The following is a 25,602-nucleotide window of genomic DNA, read 5'->3' as shown; positions in this document are numbered from 1 at the left end:
AGCCCCAGACTGTGGGGATGGGATTCAAGTGGCCCCAGCAGCCCACTGGGAGTATGGCAGGGGACCGTTAGAATCCCTTATCCTACCAGCTGCTCTTGTAGGTGCTGGGATATGTCTACATAATATATGAAATATAATCAAAAGGATTGTTCCACAAAGTGATGTAAAGATGGCAGACCCCATGCTGAACAAACACTCCTAAAGATGTCACTGAGTGTAACATCGCAGCCAGCTTCTCTCTTGGCTGATGGAATCACTATTTTATATTTATGTTCATTTGGGAGATCTATAAATATATAAAAGAAAAAACCACCATAATCAGGCAGCTGTAGATGAGTTTTACTAATCCAGAAATTCATTATTCAAGCATCTAAAAATACCTAGTCCTTGCTGAAAGTAGAGGATGATACTACAGGAGGAGAAGTGGCTGTTACCGGTGATGTCTCATTTACATGGAAAATTGTTGATGCCTTATGATGTGATTACAGCCAAGATTTCCCCCACTCAAAACAATGTGTGGTTATTTAGCTTGATGTAAGTAGACAGATCAGAAAATATATAGATGCCTAATGGTAACATTTCTTATTAGCTTAATTGCCCCAGGCCAGAGGGCTTCGGAGGCTCTGATGTATCCAAATGAGCTTTGCAAGGTTGCAGTTCTCAAGACTTTCTTCATCTACGTCAGAGCAATTCAGATGCCCTAGTAAAATTTGACAAAGCATGTTAGTGAAGGTGAAAAGTGACAGCCAAACCCAAAAATATTCTCAAGTTAGAAGAAAGAAAATTCACCACGATGTGGTTGGCGGTGGGAGGAGAAATTTGCGGTACCGTGACTGTCCCCAGATGGAATCAGCAAATTCTGTTGTGTATGTGTGTTTTTAGGGTCGTTCAATAGAAGAAAAAGAAATTCCCTCTACGTAACTGTGACTCTCCTCATTGTGTCAGTATTAATTCTAACGGTGGGCCTAGCTGCTACAACAAGAACCCAAAATGTGACTGTTGGAGGTTATTACCCAGGGGTTATTGTAAGTATAGAACTCCTAGGTAGGTCTAGAAAACTTATTGCCTACAAAGTCCCTTGTGATGCTGCAAATGTTATAAAGGGTGATCTTGTCCTGAATATTATGCTCGGCTACTTCATTGCCATTTGATTTATTTATTTTATTATTATTATTATTTTGCACCTGCTGCTCATTCCCATGCAAAAACCCCATCCAAGTGGCAGCTTCCTTTGCGCTTAGGTAATAACATGCTTTTGAGACAGATAAATAGGTCTTATGTCAGTCAAAGCAACCTGAGAACTTCTTTGTTTGCATACATCGCATTAACCCCAGGCAGAAGTAAGGCAAGGAAGGGCTATGGGTGCCAAGAACAGTTGAGAGACCAGGCCTTGAAACCCGTGAACTCGTGGTCATAAAGTTCACTTGCAGAAGTGTTTAATGATTCGGAATCCCTGAATGCGGAGAAGCACATGAGCAAAAGCTGTGGCAGGTTGCCAGTGGAGCTTGCACGTCAAAGCAGCTAGAACATCCATTTCTTCCTTTTTGTTATCAACGGATGAAAATGGGAAAGGACAATCTTGTAGCTTCAAATGACTCAATTTAGAGAAGACCACTGGTGCCTGGCCACCTTGCCAGTAGATGCATAACGTCCTGCAGAAGCGTAAAGGGCAAGTACGTTGTGCCCCTCCCAGCAGGAGCAGAGATCTAACATGAGCTGGAAAGCAAGTCCCGGTCTGTTCCTGCACATGTCTGAGGCATGGTCAAAAAGAAGCACAGAAAAGACTGAGCTGCAGGCAAATTAGGTGTCTCAGTGGGTTGAGTGTAGCTGCAGCCCCACAGCTACGGGTTCCTGGTGTAACAGCTGTGGAGTGCTCTGCATTTAGGTTTGGAGCCTCAAAGCTGGAGGCTTAAAGCTAGCCCAGATAACTAGGTGGAGACTTGTTCTTGTCTTATTGCGGTTTGATTTGTTTGCCACACATTGCTGATCTCAGGGAGGTTTGTATTTTTCCATGGAGAAGCTCTTCTATGACTGAAGAAAGCCCTTTTACAGCCGTTAGTGTGGAATATTGTTACAGACTGTGCTGGGCCTCTGGTTTAGAATTGGTTTTCTGGCTTTTCGCGGTAACTCCTGCATTTAGGCTTGATCTTTTTTAAAGAGAAGTATAGAAGGAAGGTGTTGAGAAAGGTGACAGGCTGGCTTCAAACTCTCCACGCTTAGCCCACGCTCTGTCAGCCTGAGATGAACCTCGTGCTTCAGAGCAGGTCCTGCAAACTGATGCAGATGGGTAGAGCATGTTGTTCACGTCCTCTTGACATCTCCTGTGCTATTTATGCTCCTGGAACGTCAGCATCGCTTACGCTTCTGTTAGACTCAGTCTACTCAAGGAATTAATAAATTCCTGGACTTGGGAAGGGTGTTGAGTTACTTTATTCAGAGGCACCCTGACAGTTTGTGTTTGTCACCAAATTCCTCCTCTCAGTTAGTTCATTAACCTGCTGTGTGGAAATGTGTGACAACATCGCCTATCTCCCTGCACAGGAAAACATCTCAGTGTGAGGCTGGATGCTTCAGCAGGTGCTTAAAATAGCTGATGTTTTGTAACAAGCTGGGATTTCTCCCTTTACTGTGGGAAAAGGGCTTGCTGTGGTGCATGAGGATTCAGTGAGCTGTCTCCAGGCAGGTGGTTTCCACAGCCCTGAAGAAACAGGTCCTTGCAGGTCTTGCCATCCAGAACTTCACATGAATGTTAGGCCTGTGTGCATCTCCATCAGGGTTTTCTGTGCACCATTGGTGGTGCACCACCATTAGTCATACCCCAAATACCCTGCATTGGTAAGGAAAAGATAGAGCCAGAAGTCTCTTTGTGTGGTGGGTGAACCAGATCCATGGATCCATCTCATGGCACATCAGATGTCTCATTGCTGCCATGCCTAATGTACTGTTCTTTCCTCCTTTGGCTTGTGTGTCTTGGGCAAACACCTCTTATGCAAGGAGGAAACATGCAAAGAAGTGGCTGTCTGATGTGGGGGATTATCTTTCCAGGCCTCTGCTCTCAAAGAAGGACAAAAGTGAGCACTGCAGACCTTCCACGCATCAGTGGGATTTTGTTTGCGTGGGTTTTTTGGGGGTTTGGTTTATTTTTTTTCCCAAACAGTGCAGTTCCTCATTGACACAACTGGACGAGCTGAAGCGGAGGGTGCAATCACATGTCCTATAGTCAGGCCGCCTTCACCCTCCGCCATGACCACCGACACCTTCTCGACTACATCTGTCAATACCCTGGCTGTGCCCCTGTGGGAAATATCCTCACCCGTGGCCGGATGACTGCCCTGGGCCTGGGAAGCCCAGACTGTAACAGCGATGCTCAGCAGACAAGAGTAACAGTTGGGTGCAGAGATCAAGCACCCTTGTGGAAGTGAGGCTCTGTGAGATACACGTTGTCTCTAAGTTATACCAGCTTCCAGCATCTGTGTAACTGGATGACCTTTCTTAAACTTTGACTGGCAAACCTCTTCTGTAACGGTTCCTTCTCAAGTGTGTTGGCCTGGGGCTTTACTCTGGAAAAACACATTCATGTTGTGTCCTGCCCTCCTTTTAAACAGACATCTCAGCAGATCATATCCACCAGCAAATAAGTGATGCAATTGATACAGATTGCTAAGATCTCTTTGTCCCATCTTTAGAAGAATGACTGGTTTTCCCATTAATGCAATGACAATTCCCATTAATTAATGAGAATCCACTGATTTATTTGGTCTTCACATGTTGGATGTACAGACTTGCTCTAATTTCTTCTTTTTGAATTGTCTTAAACTGTCTTTAAGATTTCACCTTTTGGTTTGAGGCTGTTCTGAAGTGCCACGTGAACATTCCTCTTAAACATGTTTGACCAAGCTCAAAGGGCACAAAACATTTTTCTTGAGCATTTGCCTTAGGTGTGTGTCACCATATAATTTTCTTGCTGCTAAACACCACTATATGAAAATAATGCATGGATCTATGTCACTGTTAACGCCTGGATCTCCCAGGTTTTAGGGTTGGAATTGAGCTGTAAAACTCCTGTCGCTTGGGGAAGGTGGGGGTTGTTGCTTGCCCAAGCTGAGCAAAATAATAAGCCCAGAAGCACCAGGAGATCAGTGTGGGGCAGTTCAGCAGTGCCCCTGGCTCTCTGCCCTGCCTGCCTGCTACCCCAGTGTTAAGCAGCACCTGGCTTTGTTGCTGTGCTTCCCACCATGGTAGTTTGTCCCTGATGTGAGGACAATGGTCGCCGAGAGCTCAGAGTGCAAGGAGTCAGGAGCTGGGAAGCAGCAGCCTCATCGGCTGCTTTGCTTTAATCCCTGCAGTTTGAGCCAGCAGCCCTTGCTGCCCAAGACACTGCACCAAATGTTACTGGGCTTAAGCAGAGCAGGGAAAGAGTTAAGCCCAACTTCTCATCACGTTTGTGTCTGCTAATCTCTGCACGTGCCACTGTTCGTTAGTATCAGATTTATTAAACCTTTGTTTTCTCTTCCTGGATCTTAAAATATTGATTCCAGGTTAGTTGACTCATTCTTGAGTCACTGCAGCTTGTCTTGTGCCTTATTGTGCTTCCTGAGGAGTTGGCCAGTTATTTGGCATTCTGACCCAGATCTTCACTGCCTCTTAGTCTATTGACTGGGTTTGTACCTGCTTAATATGAGTAGTCCAACTGTAGGACTCTTCCAGCATTTCTCAGAGATGGAGTTGGATATGCTCTACACTGGTCAAAGACCTTTCTCGGTGTGACACAGAAGTACTTCTGCATCTCTTCCTGTAGTCCATGGCTCCTGGTTGAAGTCCCTGTTTCTGGCCTGGCTGAGGTGTCCTCTGTCCTAAAAACTTCTATTTAGTGTAGCTAAATAGCGTAAGGCTACGGAGAAAGGAGCTGGGAAATCGCACTCCTGGTTGTCTTCACTGACCTGAAATAAGAACAATGTTGTCAGTTAAGGCAGCAAGGAAAGATGCTTTTGCTGGAGCAGCTTATTCTGTTGGCTGGGCTGGCGTGAGTTCTTCTGGTGGAAGACGCTGGCTGATGCATCCTCACCCCTGGAAACGAGGGAGGAATAGAAGATGGCAGAAAACTTCTAAATCTTCCCAAGTATAATTCTCCCTTATTTCATACTTCACATCAAGAAACTCTCTGAGTTGAAAACTTAGGTGATTGCTCACACCCTTGGTGAGATCCCAAAAGACTAGTCCTGCAGATGCTAGTGATGTGGTCCTTCTAGGTTTGCATCTGGTGGCTCCTGAGTGTTTGTAGGGTTGTTTCAAGACAGCAATGTATATTCTCATCCACCAGCCATTTCTCAGCATCACTGGGGAGGGGCTGGAATTCAGACCTCATCCTTTTGGTTTCCGCACATGCTTTTAGTGTCAGATAAGGGATACACTTGATAGTTCCTGCTAGTGAGAAACTCCACTGATTCCTTGCTGAAGGAAGAGTGCTCACACATCCGCAGTATGTTCTTTTGCTGCTTCTGGATTTTATTGTGTTCTGTCTGTATGTAAAACATGTTGGATATTGTCCTGATCTAAATGCTAACGATATGTTGTTTTTCAGCTTGGTTTTGGGTCGTTTCTTGGAATAATTGGATCAAACTTGATAGAAAACAAAAGGCAAATGGTAAGTTCATTATAAAAACTTTTTTAAAAGAATGACAGTAACTCAAATTTTGTATGTAAAGAGTATTATTGCTTTTCATACTCTTCCAGGGTAGCGTTACATACCTCTTGAGAACTAGATATGATTTCTGGCAGCCCAGGAGAACAAGGCTGTTAAACCCTGATATTTTTAAATTAAAGAAACAAAATGCTCAAGGAAGCACAAAGTGACTCTCCACAGTCTCATTGAACTCAGTGGGATTTTTTTAAAGGGCTTGAAATTGAGTGTTTGGAGTTTTCAAGATAGTCAGTGCTTCACGGTCTGTTCTAAGCAAAGGATAGAGAGGTGTAACAGCAACAGCCAGCCCAGAGACTGGAGGTGAAAGCCCACAGAGGGCCCAGCACAAAGTCCTTCCCGAGGACAGGGTGTTCAGAGCTCTCTGCTCTAGATACATCTAGAGAAAAAGTCACTTGAGATATCGACATGACGAAAAGCATGAAGCCTAGTGTAACTGAAAAGCAACTGCCTCCTCCAGCGTTGCTGATTAATATGCACGTTGCTGATCCTTGTTTCCAAACATCTCTTCAGGTAGGAAGGAAAACCAAGAAACTTTTGCATGCTGTAAAGCAGCAGCTGGGAACCTGAGAAGCACAGAAGATGCTGTCTAGGCCACATGTGTGGACCATAACACTCCTGGGTTCCCTCCTTGCACTGCAAGGAGGCTTTTGTGTGCTGGTACTGGGCAGCCACTGCCTGGGCAGGTCTCTGCTGTCCCATCCCATGGGAGCAATGCTCAGAAGAGAGCAGGTGGGCAGTGAACATGCAGATAGCACAATCCAGATGAGACCAGCACTGCCGATACGATACGATCACAACTGAGCTTGTGCTGGGAGTAGGAGAGGGTCTCTCAGTGCAGCGGGCACAGAGCTAGACCAGATTACCCCCTTTGGCAAGCACAGGAGACTTGTGTGGACTTGACTGGGTCTCTGATGGCCCCTAAACATGTCTTGCAGATGCTATTTAGCAATCCCCTCATCTTCTTCCCTGTGCCTTGAAAGCGGGGGCTGTAGTGCTTGGAGAGTGTCAGTAACAGGGCTTAGGGCGGGGGGAAGTCTTTCGGGAGAATTTAGCAAAAGGGGTGGGTAGAGAGAGATCAAAACAAGTTGGTACCCAATGCGGTCTGGGCAGGCTATCAAGCTCAATCTTTCCTAGCCTGTTTGCTTTGCTTGCCTCATGTGGCTGGCTAGAGGTAGTGTGTGGGGAGGTACAGTCAAGCTCATGGAGTGCCCTGTGGGCATGCCTGCCTCTGCTTGGCCCTCCTCGAGTGGCTGCAGTCCCCCTCCCCAGTGATTGCCCCATGCTTTGGCAGCACCCCTCCAACCTTTCTCAGATGAGGCTACACAGGGATCGTGCTGGCCCTGCAGCCTGTCCCACTACCCCAGTGCTGCCGCCTGATTTTGCAAGGATGGAGCTGCCTCTGTGCGGGGGCTCAGGGATCAGATTAGCAAGGTGTGCTGCTGGCCAAGGCTAAGGCACGTTGTTCCAAGCTGCAGAGGGAGTTGCGAGAAATTCCTGTTTGTCCTAATCCAGAGGCTGGGCTGCCTTGCCCTTTGCTTTGCCAATAGCATGCTCCCTGCAGAGCAGGAGGGAGAGGGTGAGGCAGGCCCTGTAGGAGGGGAAAACTGCCTTTCCCGCAGTCAGACAGGGTGCAGGGCAGGTGGGGTTTCCAGTGGATATTTTTTGTTGTTTTCACCCTGACTCTGCAAGAGCAGTGTGTCCTGTTATTTCTGTCCTAGCAGGGTTTCCAAGCCTCTTGCTCACGTACTACCAACGTGTCAGGGTCTGATTGAGCAATGGCCATGTTAATGCCAGTCCTGCGTTCTTCACAGGAGTGCCCATGAGTGACAGTGTGGCTCTGACTTGATTTGTTTGTTTATTCTGAAGAGCTCTGGGTAGCCCATGTTTATTCTTTTCATCTCTTTATCATTTTGTGTCCTAAAAAACATGCGTGACCCAGCTTTGCAGGGATTGCATCACTGCTGCCTCGACTGGCAGCTGGCGTGTCTGCTCTGACCACACAGAGGACACGCAGTAGCTGTCACTTATCGTCCCCATGCTTTAGTAACATCTCCTCCTTGCCCAGGAACACTTTACTGTGGCAGCTTTGTCCATTATATGTTTCCATAATGTCACTGGCAGTGCGGGATTATTTTTTTTTTGATCTTCTGTGAGCTTTCCCAGTGTCCTAGTTTGCTAAAAGGCAGGCTTGGTGTGCTTGTTACACAGTTGCTCCTCAGTGGTGGCAAGAAGAGCTAGAGGCAATTTCTGCTGCTGTTTCTGCCCATAAGCTGGCTGGGGAGCGCGAGGAGTCGAGCGAGCTGGCGTGGCTGACGGGGAGAGCTAATCTGAAGCAGTTATCCACTTCTCTCCTGCCAACAGGAATAGACACCTCTTGTTTTTCCCACCCAAGCCTATTGGCTTTCATGCCACGTGTCTGCATTTCCCACATGTCAGAGTAAGGGAGAACTTTCGTGTCCCCAGGGAGGCCCACCTGCCCGCCAGCATTGCCAGGAGCTCTGACTTACACCCCAGCCGCCCGCTCAGCAGTTTTCAAGTGAGGAGTCAGCGTTTTGCATGCCGTTGTGACAGGCATCTGTGCAATGGAAAAGTAATAACCACCAGCTTCACAACCCACGTGTCGCTGGACCGTGGCCTGAAGAGAACCTCAGCCCATGACACTCCTGCTTCGTGGTTCCTGCATTGTCTGAACCCAGTTTGTCTTTTCTTGTCCAAATGCTACTCAGTGTGGCTGACTTGGGCAGGAGTTAGATGAGCAAAGACCAATCCCTACTATTACACAGCTCTTGAGAGGGACTTCTGCTTGCTGCAGTAACAGTATTGTCAACCTCGGATCAAAAATCGTGTTGGCAAATCATAAGATTAGCAGAAAACCATGGGATTTTTAAAATGAATTTGTATGTTTTTATTTGCTGTTTGATTTTCTTTATCATAAATTCTCAGTGTTTGGTTTTTCAGGCTTTTCTCTCTCCAGCTGAGAGAGGGGTAACTGTGTAAATAAAGCGAGCAAACCTATTTCTAACACCAGATCCTTATATCCTAGTAGGACTGTTATGAAAGTATCATCATTAACCTTCTCTTATTTTAAATAACCACATTAGCAGCTCCTATCTGCAGGCAGGGGCAACCGATAAACACCATAATTGTGTATATTCGGTGTTTGGCTCACTTCCCATCTCCAGGGGTCATGCTATTTAGAGAGACTATCATTTTCGTGTAGGTATGAAACAAAGTACAGAGAAAAACTAAACTTGCTACAAAATAACCGAAACCATAAAACCCATTTCTTCCACCGGGAAAGTAAGAAGCTGTGCTTTCTCCCCCTGTGTGGTTTCACTGGTTGTGGTAGTGAAACAGTGTGACTGCTGTAGTGGGTGGTGCAAGCTGTGACCCAGATGTGGAGATGGTGTGGGTCTGGGTAGGGGTGAAATGCTGGTGTTTACACCTGACAGAAACAGGGTTCCAGCATAGGATCTGATCCTGGAAAACTTGCCACCTGCTGCCATCTGCAAGTACTTTGTGGCACAGCATCTAATATTCCAGTAACGGCTTGTTACTAGTGACCATGACTTGTTTGTGCAGTCACTGGGCTAATTTCACAGTCTGCTCTATCTACTGCTGCAGTTTTTATTTGCAGTAGGACAGTGTATGCCTTGAATACTTGCCTAATCTAGAAAACCATTTTATTTGATCTCATTTTGAAGCTAACTGGAGTAAGCAATTGTACAGGGACCGTTTCCACTGTCCCAAGTGAGCCCTCCTGCATCTCCACTCATTGCTCAAGCTGACCTGGTCTGCGTGTGCATGTTTCTGGAGGAAGGTCTGTTTTCACTGAGGGAGGTTTAGGTAAAAACAGTGTGATTAACCTAAAAATCCTGAGATACTTCAGAAATACATATAAGATCCTTCTGGCTTTTGCTTGCCAAGGGATTTGGCTTGTCTTTCTGAGAACTGAACACTTGTGCAGTGGCAGGAACCAAGGTTTTCAAGCAAACTTAGCACTTGGAGCTTTAAAACAAACATCCCCGTGCTAGGAGGCCTGAGATAGCTGTCAGTCCTTGCCAAGCTAACTGTTATCTTTGTATTTGTACTATTGGTGATTTTTACTTTTGCTCCAAGCTCCCAAGGAGCAGAGTCACATTTGTACTTGTGGAGAAGCAGATTTTAACAGCTGCCAGTGACCAACACCTGAAGGCTGTGATCACTGGACTAGAGAAGCACCAGGGAAAAACCCACTAAAGCTTGCAGTTCTTTAAATGGAAATACTGGTGTTCCCCAGGCTACATCTTTGTGAACCTTTCTGTTTGAATGCTGCACTTGCCCTCCCTCCACAGCCATGTCGGTATGCCCCATGCGCTTTCGTGGGGGGGATTAGGATTGGTATTGAGAGCTCTGTGTGTGATGAGCTGGTCTGGAGCCTCCTGGCAGTGGCTGAGCTGCTGTTCAGGAGCAAGGAGAGGGGTCTTGTCGGCACTTGTGTGTGGTTCCCCCAGCTGAGCACTGGCACTTTAGGCAGAGGTGGTGTTTAAAGTGGTGTAGTGGGGGTAGAGACTGTTTGTCATAGTTGGGTTGGAGTTTTGAGTATTTCTCGTTTACCTTCTGAATGCTTTTGCCCTAATTTTAAGAATGGGCAGGATGGGGCCAGTGGAAGAGGATCAGACCCATCTGACTTGCCTCCTGGAGCTGAAGGTGGAGATCTCTCTCCTTGCAGCTCCCCCAAGCTAGGAGGAGGCCCCATGGGCTGTGCTCACTGCAGTCCAGCACTGAGGAGCCCAGCCAGGCTGCTGTGAGGGTGTACAACACCCATGGCGTAGGCTGGTCACCTGTCTTCTGGTCTCATGGTTTTGTTCTTATGCCTGCATGAAAAGGTTGTTTCCTGAAGGTGTAGTCCCACCAGAGAGGTTTGCACACAGCAGCCTCCTGTGACCTTAAAGCTTGGGATGTGTTCACAGGAACCGCTCCCCACAGTGCTGCAGGCTGGGGAGAGAAGAACACCCCTCCTTTCTCACCAGGGAAGAGTTAAGGACAGCAGCAGCCAGAAGAGGAGGTGTATCCTCAGCCTAAGTTTAGCACTTTGGAGTCATGGAAGAACTTGCATTACAACATCGAGTCCCCAGAGAACCAGTCTGGCACAACACTACTACTCCTGCCACCATGCAGGAGCAGACGCTCTCCTCTGAGATGCACATCCCATTGCCTTCAATGAGACCAGTCTGTGCCGCCCGGGCAAACATTTGGGTCATTGATTGCTTGAGGGCTTATTGACTGTGGTTTATGTATGCTTCTGGAGAGGGCACAAAATGCTTGGTTGTGGAGAGGCAGATGATACTTCGCTTTGTTTTCCTTTCTCAGCTGGTTGCATCGATCGTCTTCATCAGCTTTGGCGTCATTGCTGCGTTCTGCTGTGCCATAGTAGACGGTGTCTTTGCTGCCAGACACATAGTAAGTGCTTCCAGGAAAACACAGGTCCTGCAATGCTTTTACTCTAGGAATACAGGTGATGGTGTCCATAATCCTGTATCAGGCCACATCAAACCCTGTAAATATATGTCATGTGCTGAATGCTGTTTTCAATTATAAACTTCAGAAAAATGTATCAGTTCAAAAATATTTTGAAATTAGCAGCAAGCCTCAAGATCTTAAAACCTTGCTTTAGGGTTTTTTTTTTTTGTGTGTGTGTGTGCTTTATGTGTTTACTGAGTCTCAGAACTGTAAGATGTAATGTGAACTACAGCTATTGCCAAGGGACAATATACGAGCAGTAACATCTATGGTATTTTAAATGTTAGCAGGGGTAGTTCTTGATGCTGATTGAACCGCTGGATGTTGTGGTCGAATGAAGCCATTTGATACGAAGCTCATTAAAATGTTACAGGATAAACAGGAAGCACTTGCAGTGGGTTCTCAGTTTCCATTTGATGACTTAAAAAAATACAAACTACTGCTGTCATGACCGATCGCTAGTACAGTGGGATGTGCAGAAGCTTCGGTTATTAGCATAGAAACGAAGAAACACAATTCCATTTCAACTTTTTAATTGAAATTTGTAACTGTGAACATATTTTTGTTTTGCAACTCTGCAGTTTGATGACTTTTTTTAAAAATTTTTGGCAAAATGGGATTAAAAAGGTTTATTTGTGATCAGAATGGGAAAGAATTTCAGGTCAGAATTACCCATGAAGTGGAAGCTCCCCATGTCAGCTGGCAAATTCAGCTCCCCTTTCCCATCCCTGAGTGTCCCAGTGGTGGGAAGGCAGCTGGACGGCAGGATCTGCTGGCAGAGCAAAGGGCTCAGCTGCGTGATAGGTCTCCATCTGTCGGGGTGCAACCGACAAGTCTTGGCCATCTCTGACCCCCCTTGTGAGGGCATGTGAAGCATTAGCTTTGATAAAATGGCGGAGCTCCTTTGATTCCTGATCCTGCCCGTGTAGGTCTGAGCCCCACAGACCTGCTGTGGGATTTTTAGCTGCTGACCTCATGGGTCAGCTGATGGCATGAGTTGGCACCTCCTCCTGGCTGGCCCCAGGGATGTCTGCGTGTCTGAGGCAGCCAGAGCTGAGCTGTTGGGATGACAAGGGCTCTGGTTTCTGCCTTTTGATGAGCAGACGTGATTTTGGCCTCACTTCATCCCCTAACAGCCCAAAAATGTCACTGTCTTTCTGGAGACGTGCTCCTGCCACACTAGCACATAGTGTTCCCCCTGTCGCCTGCTGCTGCCCAGCCTTCCCAAGCTTCGGATCAGACGCCCAGAGAGCAAGTCCAGCTGCTCCTGGGAAGGACTCGCTGGTGCGAATACACACCCAGCGTTGTTGTCCCTGAGGTTTTGCCCTGGGGACCAGGCTGCCCCAAAGTAAGATGTTAATGGATGTTTGCAGGCTGAGCCATTGGTATTCCTCCACAGCTTTCCCACAAGTCACTCAAGAGCCCAGAAAGACAAATTTTCCAACAATTTAATGAGAAATTGTTATGATTCAGCATGAAGAACCCTCAGAAACACGTCAGGCAGCCCTGGGGTGTGTCTGGGGGGATGAGGAATGAATCATTCTGTTCAGGATGGCCACCCTCACCCAATCGAGCTCAACTTAAGAGCCTGCTCCTCCCATGCTAGCTGCAACAAATACCTGCCTCCAAGGACCAGGGTTAGACATCACTTGGGGCTCAGGGGGGCTGCCCTGGGTGGGGATGTTGCAGAACAGCCACAGTACTGAGGAGCTGATGCGAGAGCAGGGTCTCTCTAAAGCCTGGGTCCTTTCCCCACGCCAGCTGGCTCATTTTAATTTTGCTGCAATGCTAAGCCTGGTGCTTTTTCGTCGGCAGGATCTGAGGCCGCTGTACGCAGGGCGATGTCAGTACTACTCCAAGAGCACAACCCCACCAGAGGTGAGAGCAGGTTCAGCTGTGCTGTCTCCATGAAGGAGCTGGCTTCATGGTGCAGGTGGAAGAACCTGCTGCCAGGCTGCTGCTCCGGTGTCTTGGAGGTCTGCAAAGCGAGGAGGGGGTGGGAGGCTGGGCCTGGGGTGGGAGAAAGGTGCCAGGAGGACTCAGGGAGTGAATTCCTCCATATTGTCACATTAGAGAAGGAGCAGGTGGAGAGGAGGAGATGGAGGATAGGAATATGCACCAGTTTCTCTAGATCTTCAGCTGTGCATTCATTACAGGAGCAGGGTGTTGTCTTCTCCAAAGAGAAGCCCGTTCAGGACAGATGTTCCTGCCACATACTGATACCGTGTGTAGACATCTTTGGCTGTCTTTGCTGTACACTGAGAGTCTCTGAGATTTCCTCACAAGTTTCCAAGTAGTTTTGACTAACCACTATATTCCAAATTAAAACGCCTGTTTGAGATGCAAAGTAACTGCTACACAGTGGCATTGGTGGCATCCATTCTCTTTTCCCAAAAGAGCCCAAAGACCATCCAGGTGAATTTGGGTGTTACCGCCCACGGGCGGACAACAAACCACTATAGTCAGTTATTCATCAATATGAGAGTCTTGCTCTCAGTTTGTATCATCCGATTGACAGCTCTTTGCTCTGAGTTGCTGTGTGGTGAGGAGTGTTAATTCAGCAAGGTCACGGCTGCTTGTTAGAGCTGCACAACACCCTTCCTGGGCAGGCATGTGCTTATCTATGACTTCCCTGTGGTGAAAGGAAATGCTGGCCTGTTCTAGTCTAGTGCGTCTTTATTCCAGTATAACTGCATACTTTGTAGGAGCTGTGCTGCAAGATAAGGAAAGAAAAATCAGCCTGGGGCTAATCTGGAGATCAGTGCAAAATCTACATGTAGAGTAGGCCAAATAGCAGCAGAAACCGTGTTTGGTGATTGTGTCTTTATGTTCCTTATCCATTTTTTCTGGATTCACACAGGCAATCTGTCACCCACAGCGCCGTGCACCCTGCACACCAAAAATAAAGACCAACACCTGCTTCTGCTGTGACCTGTACAACTGTGGAAAGTGAGTAAGCTAAAAATACCATTCCCGGCCGTGGGAAGGATGAGGAGTGGTCATGCTGGTTTACAGGTGTCTGAAGGGCCAGGCCAGGGCAGGAGCAAAGTATCTGTTAATGACAGCTGTTGTGAGAATGGATCTTAAGCTGTGGCTGCTAGCCAAAGGACTCCCAGGCAAAATATCATCAAGTAAAGGGGTGTGTGAAATACACTAAAGCAGTCCCAGCTATGGGTAGGCATGCTCCAGGCCAGCCTGGCTGGAAAAATGAAGAGAGCAGGAGTTTCCATTACTTTCATGCTTGGTGCCTTCCCCAGTTTTCCCTATTGAGGGTCCCTTGTCCTGACACCTTCCTTCTCTGTTGGCACTGCTTGTTCCCTGGGTTTTATTCTGTTTTAGAAGATTGAAGATGTGAAAACTGGGACACTGTTCTTCTTCACCTTGTCACGGTTTCATTCTCCACCCTGCTAACAGGGAGGAGAGTTCGCAGGCTGGTGCCACTTGCCTGTTCATAAATCAGCATCCTCTCTGCCCAATGAATGTCTTTCATGGCCACAAGAGGTTGGAAGATGTACCAGCACTGTGCAAAGATGAGTCAGAGGGGTGGTCACCAATCGAGAACCACTGCATAGTGAACACACCAGCATTAGATCTGGCTACTGTGCCTAAGCCAACTTAATTTACAGCATGAGCTGCTCACACTATTTGGAGTGTCTAATGTGTGTCAGCAAGCAATTAATAAATTGATCTTTTTAGGGCTGGCTCTTGCCTAGGGCTGTTTCAGGCTTAGCATTTCTCACAGTACTTAGTTGGGCTGGTCCCCACTTAAATCATTGGCTGTGGTGGAGGAAGATCAAAAGCTGCTGTTGGGAGAGGGTGGTTCTGCATGCTGGGAAGAGTAATCCCTGGTCTCTGTAGGACTTTGTTTCTGTGGAAGCCACTGCAGAGGGATGAAGCTCACGTTTCCCTTTGACAATTTACAGAACACGATCTCTTTCTACTAGCTGAAGAGAGTGATACACAGAGAAGTGATTGGAATAGAAAAACTTGTAACTTTATTATTTTTTCTTTTTCCCCAGTCAGGCTGGTTCAGGGTCCTGCCTCTGACCCATTTTCCTATCTCTGATATAAGTTACCATCTCTGTCTTGCTTAGTACCACACAAGTGTTGTGGACTGAGGAGGTGCTGGTTCTTTTGGGATCTCAGTAAGAATGGCACAGGCACTCAAGGCTGGTTAGCTCACCTATTATGTAAAGGATGGAAATGATAGAAAAAGTGACAGCAATCTGGCATCTCTCATGGTGCTGGGAACCCCGGCTGTGGCAGCATCAAAGCCCCTTGCCATGGATAAGTACATGCTGTACTTATCTGTATGATGCTGAATGTTCTTGGTGGTACATCAAAGCTTGCTGAGAGCTCTACACTCTCAAACATCTCCATAGGAACAAGCTCTTGCAAACAGTACATACAGGTTGTATTGTTAAAGGCAGCCACAGTATGTGCTAAGGTTATACAGAGGTCATGCAGTCTAACATACAGGCTTTTACAACCTGTGGTTACGCTCTGCCTCGATTCTGCTTGAAATCCCTGTCTCCTTGTTGCAGTGTCTTCTGCAGTGGCCCGCTACAACAAGATATGGAAAAAAGGAAAAGAAGAAACCAAAATTGAGTAATAAGGGAAGGAGGGTGGCTCTTGTGAAAGGGGGCAGGTTCCTGCAGGCCTTGCAGAGTCTGCTGGGGAGCTGAGCCTGGATCTCCAGCTGCTTGGCCTTAAAATATGAGCTTGTTCTTCCCCATTTCCTCAAAGCTCTTGTGCAGTTTGAGCCTAACCCCATATGTGAGCTGGGAGACAAGTCATTCATAAGACCTTAGTATTGTTTGTCCCTGATAAATATGTTTTTCTTAAGGGAAACTTTCTGTAGCCCACTACATCTGGTAAGCTACGCCAAAGGCCAACCTGTTCCCCCAAGCTGCAGTCAGAGAGAAGTCAATACTGAAGAATCATGCATACAAGACTCCAGGCCACGTGTTGCAGGAGCTGCTCTTCCCTTTCCAAAATAATGACCTAAGTGGGTTCAACTGAGTTTTCTCCATCTCTTTTCTGCATGTGGAAAAGCTTAAAAATGTGAGCAGAAAGACCGCTCTCTGCCCAGGGGCCCTGCCAGCCCATGCTGTTGCAGAGCTGCAAAAGGCAGGCAGCTGGAGCAGAGCGACTGAGTTGGACGAGCTTTGTGGCCAACTCCTGCAGTGTCAGGAGGCCAGCTGTGCCCTCCCGTGCCTGTCCTACCCAGCTTCTTGTGTGCCTGTGAGGAGCAGCCAGCCCTGCCCTGGGGGGCAGCTGCCACTCCTCAGGGCACGGGGTGATTTCCCTGGGTAATTCCAAGACCAGTTTGTCCTTGGGAAGCCTCCAGCACCTCTGTGGGGATTTCAGATGATAGAAACAAGAGGCAGATCCAGACTCAAGGTCATTTGAGTATTTCCAGGCCTTGTAGGACTTGTTTATTTCGCAACAGATCAAGCCATCTTCTGCCGTTGCCATGCAGGGAGATGTCAGATGCCACAAGCATGGGATCTAGCAGGCTTTATCCCCACTTCCTCAGTAGTTAGGTCCAGGCTTGTCATTAAATTGCAGAATGCATTTTACTGTCCAACAGAAGTGCTTAGGTTTTATGAAGTGCGGTGCTTTTTTTTATCATTGTTGGGTTTTTTCTAATCTAGCAGAGTGGAGATTTCTGGAGGCTACTATGAATACATTGATGTCAGCAGCTGCCAGGACATCATCCACCTTTACCACTTACTTTGGTCGGCAACGATTCTGAACATAGTGGGGCTCTTTCTGGGGATCATTACAGCAGCGATACTTGGAGGCTTCAAAGACATGGTAAGATGGAACCAATTTCTCTGTGCATTAAATGAAACAAATCAGGCAAATTGCCTTTTAAAAATAATCATGAAAGCAGCTACTGGCATTTCAGTGCAAATGATCTATGCATCACTGCCATCAGGCTGGAAAGAAGGGCATGAGGTAACTGTGAGGAGAAAGTGGAAATGATTCACCTTTCTGATCTGGTGTCACCAGCTGCACACAACTAGAAAAGATGAACAGAATTAGGAGACTGTATTTTCAAAAGGAACCTTCTCAGAGGTGTTGGCAATACCAGGATGAATACAAATAAGCTCCTTCTTAAAAATGTATCTTTCTTTTCATAACATTGACCTTCTACAAGGAAATGTGTGGTGGTTGCTCATGAATTGTTGATTTTTGTAGCAGTAGTAGGGTTCTGAGCTTTACAGACTGTTTTAAGCTCCCCTGTCAGGCTGAAATTCTCCATCTGGTTTCTTCGTGGTGCAGAATCTGAGGCAGTGAACTGAGGACCAAAACCAGGTGAAAGATTTCAAGCTTCAGATAATGAAAAAAATGCTGTCCTGACAACGTGAGCTTTGAAATACCCTCACTTAACTAGGCTGCCTGTTACCTTCCATACAGTTTTGTTATGCAGAGGACAAATCAATGGGGAGAAATGAATGCTCAACAGATAAATTTGGGGTTTTTTTGAGTCTCTTGTGACTCCTTGAGAATAACACAAAAGGAGACACCCAGGAAAAAAAGCATTTGTTGTCCTGGCAATATATTTTTCTTACAAACAAATCTTGGGCCCGGCACTAAGGGTGCCTTATTTCAGAACTCTGAACTTTCCTATGCTCACCGGGATCTTCCCAAACAAAACAGGAGACACATTCCCAGCTGTGCATTGTGGCCTTCTGAGATGTGATGCACACCAGAGAGCCTGTAAAACCTCTGCAAAAAAAAAAAAAATGTATAGAAATGTCTGTGAACAGCAGTACCTGAGGAGTTGAAATATGCTGATCTCAAAATGCACTGAATAACAGAGTAATCAAAATTAACGGGTTCTGCTTCCTACTTGTGAGGATGTGATCTGAACGTTGTGTTGTTAGAGTACTGGTGCACGCTGGGCTGTTGCCAGCTCGTGCTGTGGAATCCAAGAGGAAACAAGGGGTGGCAGAGGAAAGAAATGACCTCGGCACTCACCTGCTGCCTGAGAGGGGACCAGACTGCCAGCTGCTGATTCGGCAGAGTCGAGCTCTGAAGACACACAGTGCCCCTTTAGATCATTTCTGCTTTCATTCAGCTGTCAGCTTCCTGTGACTTGGTTAGCAGACTGAGAGTCTCTTTTTGTTTTCACAGACTCCTTCCCTCCCTACTCTGAACTGTACGGTTGAAAACGCACACCCTTCGGTCTCCTACTACTCAAGACCACAAGTGACATCTTACAACACCTACTACCACAGCACTCCTCACCTGCCTCCCTATTCTGCATACGACTTTCAGGTAGGGAGCGTTACAGGATGTTTTCTTGTTTCACAGCAAGGTTAAACCCAGCCGGTCTGCAGGACCTGTCTTCCCGTCGTTCACACAGTTTAATTTTCCTGTTCCTGCTGAGAGTACCAAATCTTTCCTACTAGGCATCGGTCCTTGGCAGTGCTCCCTCTTGTTCAGGCAGTGTTTTCCTGAAAGTTGTCCTTGAAGAGCAGACAACAGAACCTGCTGCCTGCCTCCCTCGTCCTTCACTGGTAGAGGCCACATTACAAATAGGCATTGCCTCTGGCTCCTGCAATGCTCTGAGGGGAGAGGCAAAGCCAGGTGTCCAGGTGCTGGTTTTTATTAGGCCAACTGCTATGTCTGAGGGAAACAGATGAGCTTTTGGAAACAAGCTGTTTCAGCTCCTGAAGTCACATACTGACTGAAAAGCTGCTCTGTTGTGTTTTTTTTCCACGCACTTCAGCTGGTCTAAAAACGGTCCCTGCAAACATCACCTCTGCTGTAATGCATCCCTTCCTCTTCTGAATTATGGAGCTGTGCTGTTGGAAATGCTGAATTCATGTGAACCTTGCTGTCAGCATCAGCTTTCACTTGTCCAAGCATATGAGGACACTTCCTCCTCAGCTCTTCTGTCAGGTGGATGTTACCACAGTGCCGATGTTAACTTAACACGTTTTCATACGTTTTCTTTGCAACCATCAGGGCTGGAAACTTCTTTTTATAAACAAGAGCTTAAGGTTTTAGACATCAACTAAGAGGTGTGCTCTGTGATGGCCACCATTGCCCTCATCAGAGCTATGCATTAGAGGCAATATGAATCTAAACCTTTCTGGTTTTATTGCTAGTGCCACTAGACAACATTGTTGTCAGGGCTTCCTAGAAATGTTTGAATACTTAATCGGAATTTCTAGGACTTATTTATACAGATTCGTGACTCATTTATGAGGTTAACGCAACCCGGGACAGTCGCTAGTGTTGTATAACTTTTTACAGTCACAAAAATGCCAACCTGTCGTGGTTTCGGCTGAATTTACCAAAACTGGACCGGCAGATGGCCCTTCCCCCCCTTCCCCCCCTAAAAGAGGAGAGAGGAGGAGAAAGAGATAAGGAGATTCAGAAGTTTAGAATGAACTAAACTACTTTAATGAAAAATTAATATTAAAATAAAAATAAAGAAGAAAATAATGAAATAGATACAATATATACAAAACCGTATCAAGCTCCCAGGATGACAGTCACGTCACCGGCAGGCACTGGGGAAGTCCCAGACTGGACTCAGTGGCGAATGGGAACTGGATTCCAGCTCTGGAGTCAGGAACACACGGATCGGGATCAAAGGCAGATGAACAGACAGAGTCCTCTCTGGACGTCGGCCATCGCAGGAAGGGGGTTGACCCTTTGATCCCTCAGCCTTTATACTGAGCATGGGGCAGATGGGATGGAATACCCCAGTTGGTCAGGTTTGGGTCACCTGTCCTGTCCACTCCTCCCCACTGATGTGACCCCTCTACGTTTTTTCCGTTTCCGACCCTCTAAGGGGGCAAATAACGAAATTGGCTGACCTTGGTTGTTATAGCAATAAGGATAAGCAAGGGTCTCCCTGCATATCATCCCTTGGCAGGGAGCACAAACATTGGGCTTATCACTCTGAGAACGAGCAGTTTTCTCCACAATATGCCGTTAATTTCAGAGAGTTAGAGGAGGCCTAGCTGGGATGTAAAATTACAGAACAGAAAATTGGTTCGGTTTTACTTCAAACCGGGACACAACCTCAGTGCATACCAAACCAAGCTCTGCTGTAAAATCCTCTTCTCAGCCGCTTGTCTGGTACGACGCGCTGTTTAACTGGGGGTTTGTCTGTACTGCAGCCACAGCACCAGCAGGGATCTCAGCACGGGTGGGTTTGCCCCGGGTTTCAGCTAGAAGTACTGCTGGGGCTCTGCTGGCACTGACAGCCCCACGGGGCGGGCGGCAGGCTCTGGGTGTCACTGCTGTGAGCACAGGGCATGGCTTAGGAGCCAGGTCAAAGGCTGGGCATCAGTTGAGGTAATCCAAATTTAAAATAGCCAAGTCCTTCTTTCAAATACAATTCCAGGTCTGAGCCTTGTTTATCTTCCAGGGAACTGGAGGGCCTACATGAAAACATTAGCTAAGGCCTCTGGCTGTGGAGACCCTCTCTTGCCTTGAGCCCTGCTCTGACCCAAGCAGTGTTCGTACCACCCTGACACCTTCTCCCCTGCCGTCCTACAGCACATACAGCCAGCCCAGCCTTGCTGCTCAAATCCCTTTCAAAGCCTGGGCTTCCTCTGATGCCAGAGTTGGCCAAGTCACTGCTTCCTACTCATCCAACACATCTTTCATGGCGAAAAAAACCCCAACACTCCAGAATTTCTAAGGAAGCCTCAGCCCCTGCAAGAGCCTGGCTTTCACACACAGCTCTAAAATGGCAGACCCATCTTCCCAGCTGTCAGCTTCGTTAACAAATCCAGGCTGCAGCTTACAGGCATGGCAGCTCTCTTCCAGGACTTGTGGCTGAGGCAGCCAGGCATAGGCGCTTGGTGACGGTGATAACCCAAGACTGCATTTGCTAACGAGTGTCGGTGCCATGTCACCATGGCAGTGCCCTTCCAAAGGTCTTTGCAGTCTGGGGGCTCCCACCCATGGGGCTTTAGGTCAACTGAGATGCAACGGAAGAGCTGTTGCAGTGTTTGAAATGGGAATGGTTCCTGTGGCTTTCTGTGAGGTCCTTGATGAGCAGGCTGGGCTTTGGTGGTCTATACATCTGCTTAGTAAGCCATCACAGGATGGTATTAGGGGAGTGACACAAGAAAGATGCTGTTTGAAAACAGCCCGCTATTACTGTAGAGAGTGTCATCCCTCCACCTGCCGAGGCAGAACCCCATGGTCACCTCCCTCCTTGTCCATGGTGACCACTGCCTGCAGCCTGGCCTCGCTGTCCCTGGCACGCTCCCATGCCCCTAACAGCATGGTGCAAATCCTCCTCGTGCTTCTCCCTCTGCCGGGGCCTCCAGCCGGGCACGTTTGGGGTTTGCAGGCCAGCGCCGCATCATTTGAGGCTTTAGGCCTAAGGTATTTTTGATAACAAAGGTATTTTGGAGAGCAGAAATTAATCTTTGGGCATGCACAAATTTTGTTTCTCCACCTTTTTAAGCTTTTTACTTAACTGAAGGAATAAATTATTTTGTTATCACTAATTTCTGGGTGTTTTTTTATTTGTGATGAAGAAAAGAAGTAGTGTAAAAAGGAATTATCTGCAGCCTGTTCATTGTTGCTAATGGCTGATGTGTGAAACCCAAGATCTGAGAGAAAGACTCATCAGTTTACAGGTGTCCAGCCTCTGGGAAATGCAGCAGGTGAAGTGAAGAAAGAGAATTTTTTTGTTTGTTTTTTTTTTTCAAATGCCGTCTTCAGTTTGTGGTCTCAGGAGTTTCCTTTTGCAAAACTGTTACTTAGAGGCTGTGGTTACCTTGAACGCAACAAGTTATTTGAATGCTTATTTGAATGTAGGTATGTTTTGCAGAAGTGAGCCTTGAAATGTTAATCTTGCGCTGCTTGGTAATGAAGTATCACTTTGCCAGGGCTTTGCATTAACAAGCGGCTACATTACAGCCTTCTTGCTATCTCCCTGCAGCATTCCAGCGTGTTTCCAGCCTCCACTCCTTCTGGCCTCTCTGATGACCCCCAGTCAGTGTCACCATCTCCCAGCTATATGTGGTCCTCCAATGCACCGCCTCGTTACTCACCACCATATTTTCCACCTTTTGAAAAGCCACCACCTTACACACCATAAAGAAAGTGGGAAAGAAGAAGAGAATACTTGCCATTAAAATAATTGTGAATATTTTGTATTTATATTTTACTGTGGGAGGGAGCTGGAGGATAGATACAGAAGATAATTGCAAAAACAAATATTAGATTGGAATGTTCTTTCTTGTGAGACTTATTTCAGAGGTTTAACAATGGATATGAGGAAGGGGACAAACTGCTGATGTTTTGCAGTGTCAGTGGGTAGCAGGTGACCTAAATTCCAGCCTCCTTGTTTTACCGTGAGGTTTATGTAGTCCTTGGTTTTTAATAAAGCGGTACAACACAGATGATAGATTCTGGTCTGCCTTACTCCATCTTGTGCCAAGCTGAAGTAAGGGTAGCCAAGATCGATAGTTGCCGGAGAGTACCAGCCTGTTTAAGGCAAGGGTGCTTGACTTGATGCTTGTTTGGTTTGGTTTTGGGGCTCCAGCTGCTGGGATTTTTTTGGGGCTGCAGAACCTAGCTCACATTGCTTGTTGGTTACACTGGAAAAATCTTGGGGGAACCATGACAGTGTCTCAAACTTAACACTAATTAAAAACAGTAACATCATAGGATGTTTCCACGTATGTCTAGCAAAACAATTGGAATATTGCTTTTTTTGAGGGGAAAAGCTTTAATAGGCAAGCTGTTTTTATTTCAGGATGCTTCTTAAGAGAGAAGGTGAAATGCAGTTGTCTCTCTCTGAATTCTGTGTAAGTAACGCTGAAGTCAAACAGTTTGGGTGGTTGCACTGCCTAAATCTTCCTTGTATTCCTATAAAGAACATCAGGAACTGTCCACAAGTCACTGAAACAGTGCAGTGAAAACATTTTTTTTTTTTTCCTTCTGTTTGGTTGGGAATTTTTTTTAAGCTTGTACTTATAACTTTTTTAATGGACTGAATCAACACCCTGAATAAGCACTGTTTTAGTAGCTGTATTATGGGCTGCACATAAGGAATATCCACTACCAGTTCTCCACGATGTAAGTCTCACATGGCTAAAATTCACCACCCTGTAATATAGGATGAAACTGATAGGAATTTGCAATTATTGTTGTGACTTTCATTTAATCTTCAGCTGATGACTGTGCTGATTGATCTAGATTCCAACAGATTTTGCATGCATCCTGCATAACAAAAGAAGGTCAGCTTTGTTGTGTGACACTGTCCTGTAAAGTGTGGTTCTACTCCAGGAAGTGATTTCAGATGACAGCGTTCAGATCTGAGCTGCTCAACCTGAGCGTTCTCAACTGCTTACTTCAGGGATAAAAATAAGATATTGACATTTTACTCCTTATTTCCTAAAGATTTAATTTCCTTGGCATCAATTTGTTGACACTAATCCTCAGGTGTCTACCTTAACTTTCAACTGATGCAGACAAAAAAGGTACCTAAAAGCTAAATCTGGCTTTCAGAATCTAAAAATGGAACACATGCTGGGAAAAAAAAAAATCCAGTTGGATTTTAAACTGTGGCATCTCTCTACTTTTAATCTAAAAAAAAAGAAAAGAAAAGAAATACTTTCAAAATGGAAAACAAACACTGAAGTCTCTGATCTCACTTTTCAAAGTACACCCACACTTTTTAATGCTGTTTTTAATCCTATGCATTTGCAAAGCCGTTAGGCTAGGCTATGTGTTCACTGTATCATTTCCACTGTCAAATACTAATCAGTATATTAATAAGCTAAAGGATGATTCTGTTTGTCTAGAAGCAAGCATAACTTTTCTCCAGTAACAAAGAAAAATAAATGGCTGGAGAAAGGAATACAACTTGGGATTTAAAGCAGTAGTGTATACAGAACATATCCCGGTGACATTTTGCTTTACTATAGATTGTTGAAGTGCAGCTCCTGTAAATTTGCGTACTGGAAATAAATGTTTATACTAGGGCTTCATCCACTTTATGTTACATTTTCCTGAATTAAATCTTGATGAAGAGATCATGGGCAATTTCAAAATAGACAGTACTTCTGATAAAATTCCCCACAAAACTAGAATCAGAAGGGCACATTCATTTAATATCAGAGAACATTTTATTGCTGCATCTTTGAAATAAAAGCTAATAGTCCTGTCCCACTTCTGCCAAACATACCCCACCATTTGTGCCTGTCAACTAAACAGGGGTAGAAGGACTACGGGATGCTACAGGACAGGACTAAGAAACTCGTGAGGGGAACATAACTTAGTGGCAGAGAAACAATTAGGAAATTATTTGTCATTGGGTTTGAGTTGACAAATACTAAACTTAGGAAATTATAGAGATTCTCATTTTTTTTGTAAGGAGTATTTAAGCAAAAATTACATTGCTGCTTTAAATTCACCACAAAAGGACAAGTCGATTTTCACATTTAAAAAATTACTCGTGCAATTTTCTGTTGCATTACCTGTTTCCTTCTGCTTGAGTAAAACTAAGCGTTTAATGTAAATGCAACATTCTGCACTGTATTCATCATTTCTTATGAGAATGTTAAGATTGTGACTCATATGTACCCTTTTATTACTTTACCAAAGTTAAATAAAATTGTGTGACTTTTGTAAACATTTATAAATCGCATTTTATATTTTAACAACTTTCCTATTTTACAAGCATCTTTAATGTTAGTTGAGGAATTCCACCATAATAGCATCATGCATTTAAAAGAAAAAAAGAAAAACCCCAACAAACCTGTATTTGCTATATTGGAAATTGGTGCTTCTACCAGGATTAGCCAGACACTCCTTTATTAAGTTCTGTTTTTAAAAGCTCCAGATGCCACCACGCTTCATAATTCTGCAGTTTTACCCACATAACAGGGTGCCCTGACTTCAGTCACTGCAAAGTCATTACAGCTGATTTTTTCCCTAACACAGAGGCAAATAATCCAGCCAGTGCAGTGTCAGTGTCTCCTTTGCTTACTTTCATGTTTACTGTATTATTTTGGGCCTAATTCTGTCCTGATGATGTCAGCTACTCTTTGATGTTAGCAGAAGTAGGTGGAAGCCCTAAGTCAAGGAGATAAAGGCATCTCAAACATCATTTGATATGTTGCTTATTAAATTAAATTCCTTACTGGTAATAAGTTTATATAAATGAACTAATTTTCTCCATGTTAGCCACAGTTCACCAAAAATCTAACATTTCCAAATTATAACTAGTCAGCAACCTGGTAAGAAGAGGGGCCCTAACCATGAGATAGCTGAAAGGCATTGCACTGCTCACTACGTATGTTTTGTCTTGATTTCTAGCTCATTTGCAATGACAGTAGTAGTTGGACAGGCTGTTCCACAGCAGCTCCACCTGTTCTGAGAGTTAGCGTATATCACAA

General features: G+C 45.7%; 1 protein-coding gene across 1 annotated transcript in view; it reads left to right on the top strand.

Moving 5' to 3' along the window:
* Positions 1–24,832, top strand: part of TMEM255A (transmembrane protein 255A) — a 28,467-nt gene extending 3,635 nt beyond the window's left edge. Inside the window, exons 2-9 of the mRNA XM_074147381.1 lie at positions 883–1,025; positions 5,582–5,644; positions 11,054–11,143; positions 13,019–13,081; positions 14,064–14,152; positions 16,861–17,023; positions 18,350–18,493; positions 22,137–24,832. Coding sequence (XP_074003482.1) covers positions 883–1,025; positions 5,582–5,644; positions 11,054–11,143; positions 13,019–13,081; positions 14,064–14,152; positions 16,861–17,023; positions 18,350–18,493; positions 22,137–22,295 — 914 coding nt within the window. The 3' untranslated portion in view covers positions 22,296–24,832. The remainder of the gene's footprint in view (positions 1–882; positions 1,026–5,581; positions 5,645–11,053; positions 11,144–13,018; positions 13,082–14,063; positions 14,153–16,860; positions 17,024–18,349; positions 18,494–22,136) is intronic.
* Positions 24,833–25,602: the final 770 nt, after the last annotated feature.

This window comes from Numenius arquata, chromosome 5, assembly GCF_964106895.1.
Source record: "Numenius arquata chromosome 5, bNumArq3.hap1.1, whole genome shotgun sequence".
Classification (NCBI taxonomy): Eukaryota; Metazoa; Chordata; class Aves; order Charadriiformes; family Scolopacidae; genus Numenius; species Numenius arquata.
The sequence above is the reverse complement of the archived record's forward strand: the minus strand, read 5'-3'. Positions and strand labels throughout refer to the sequence as shown.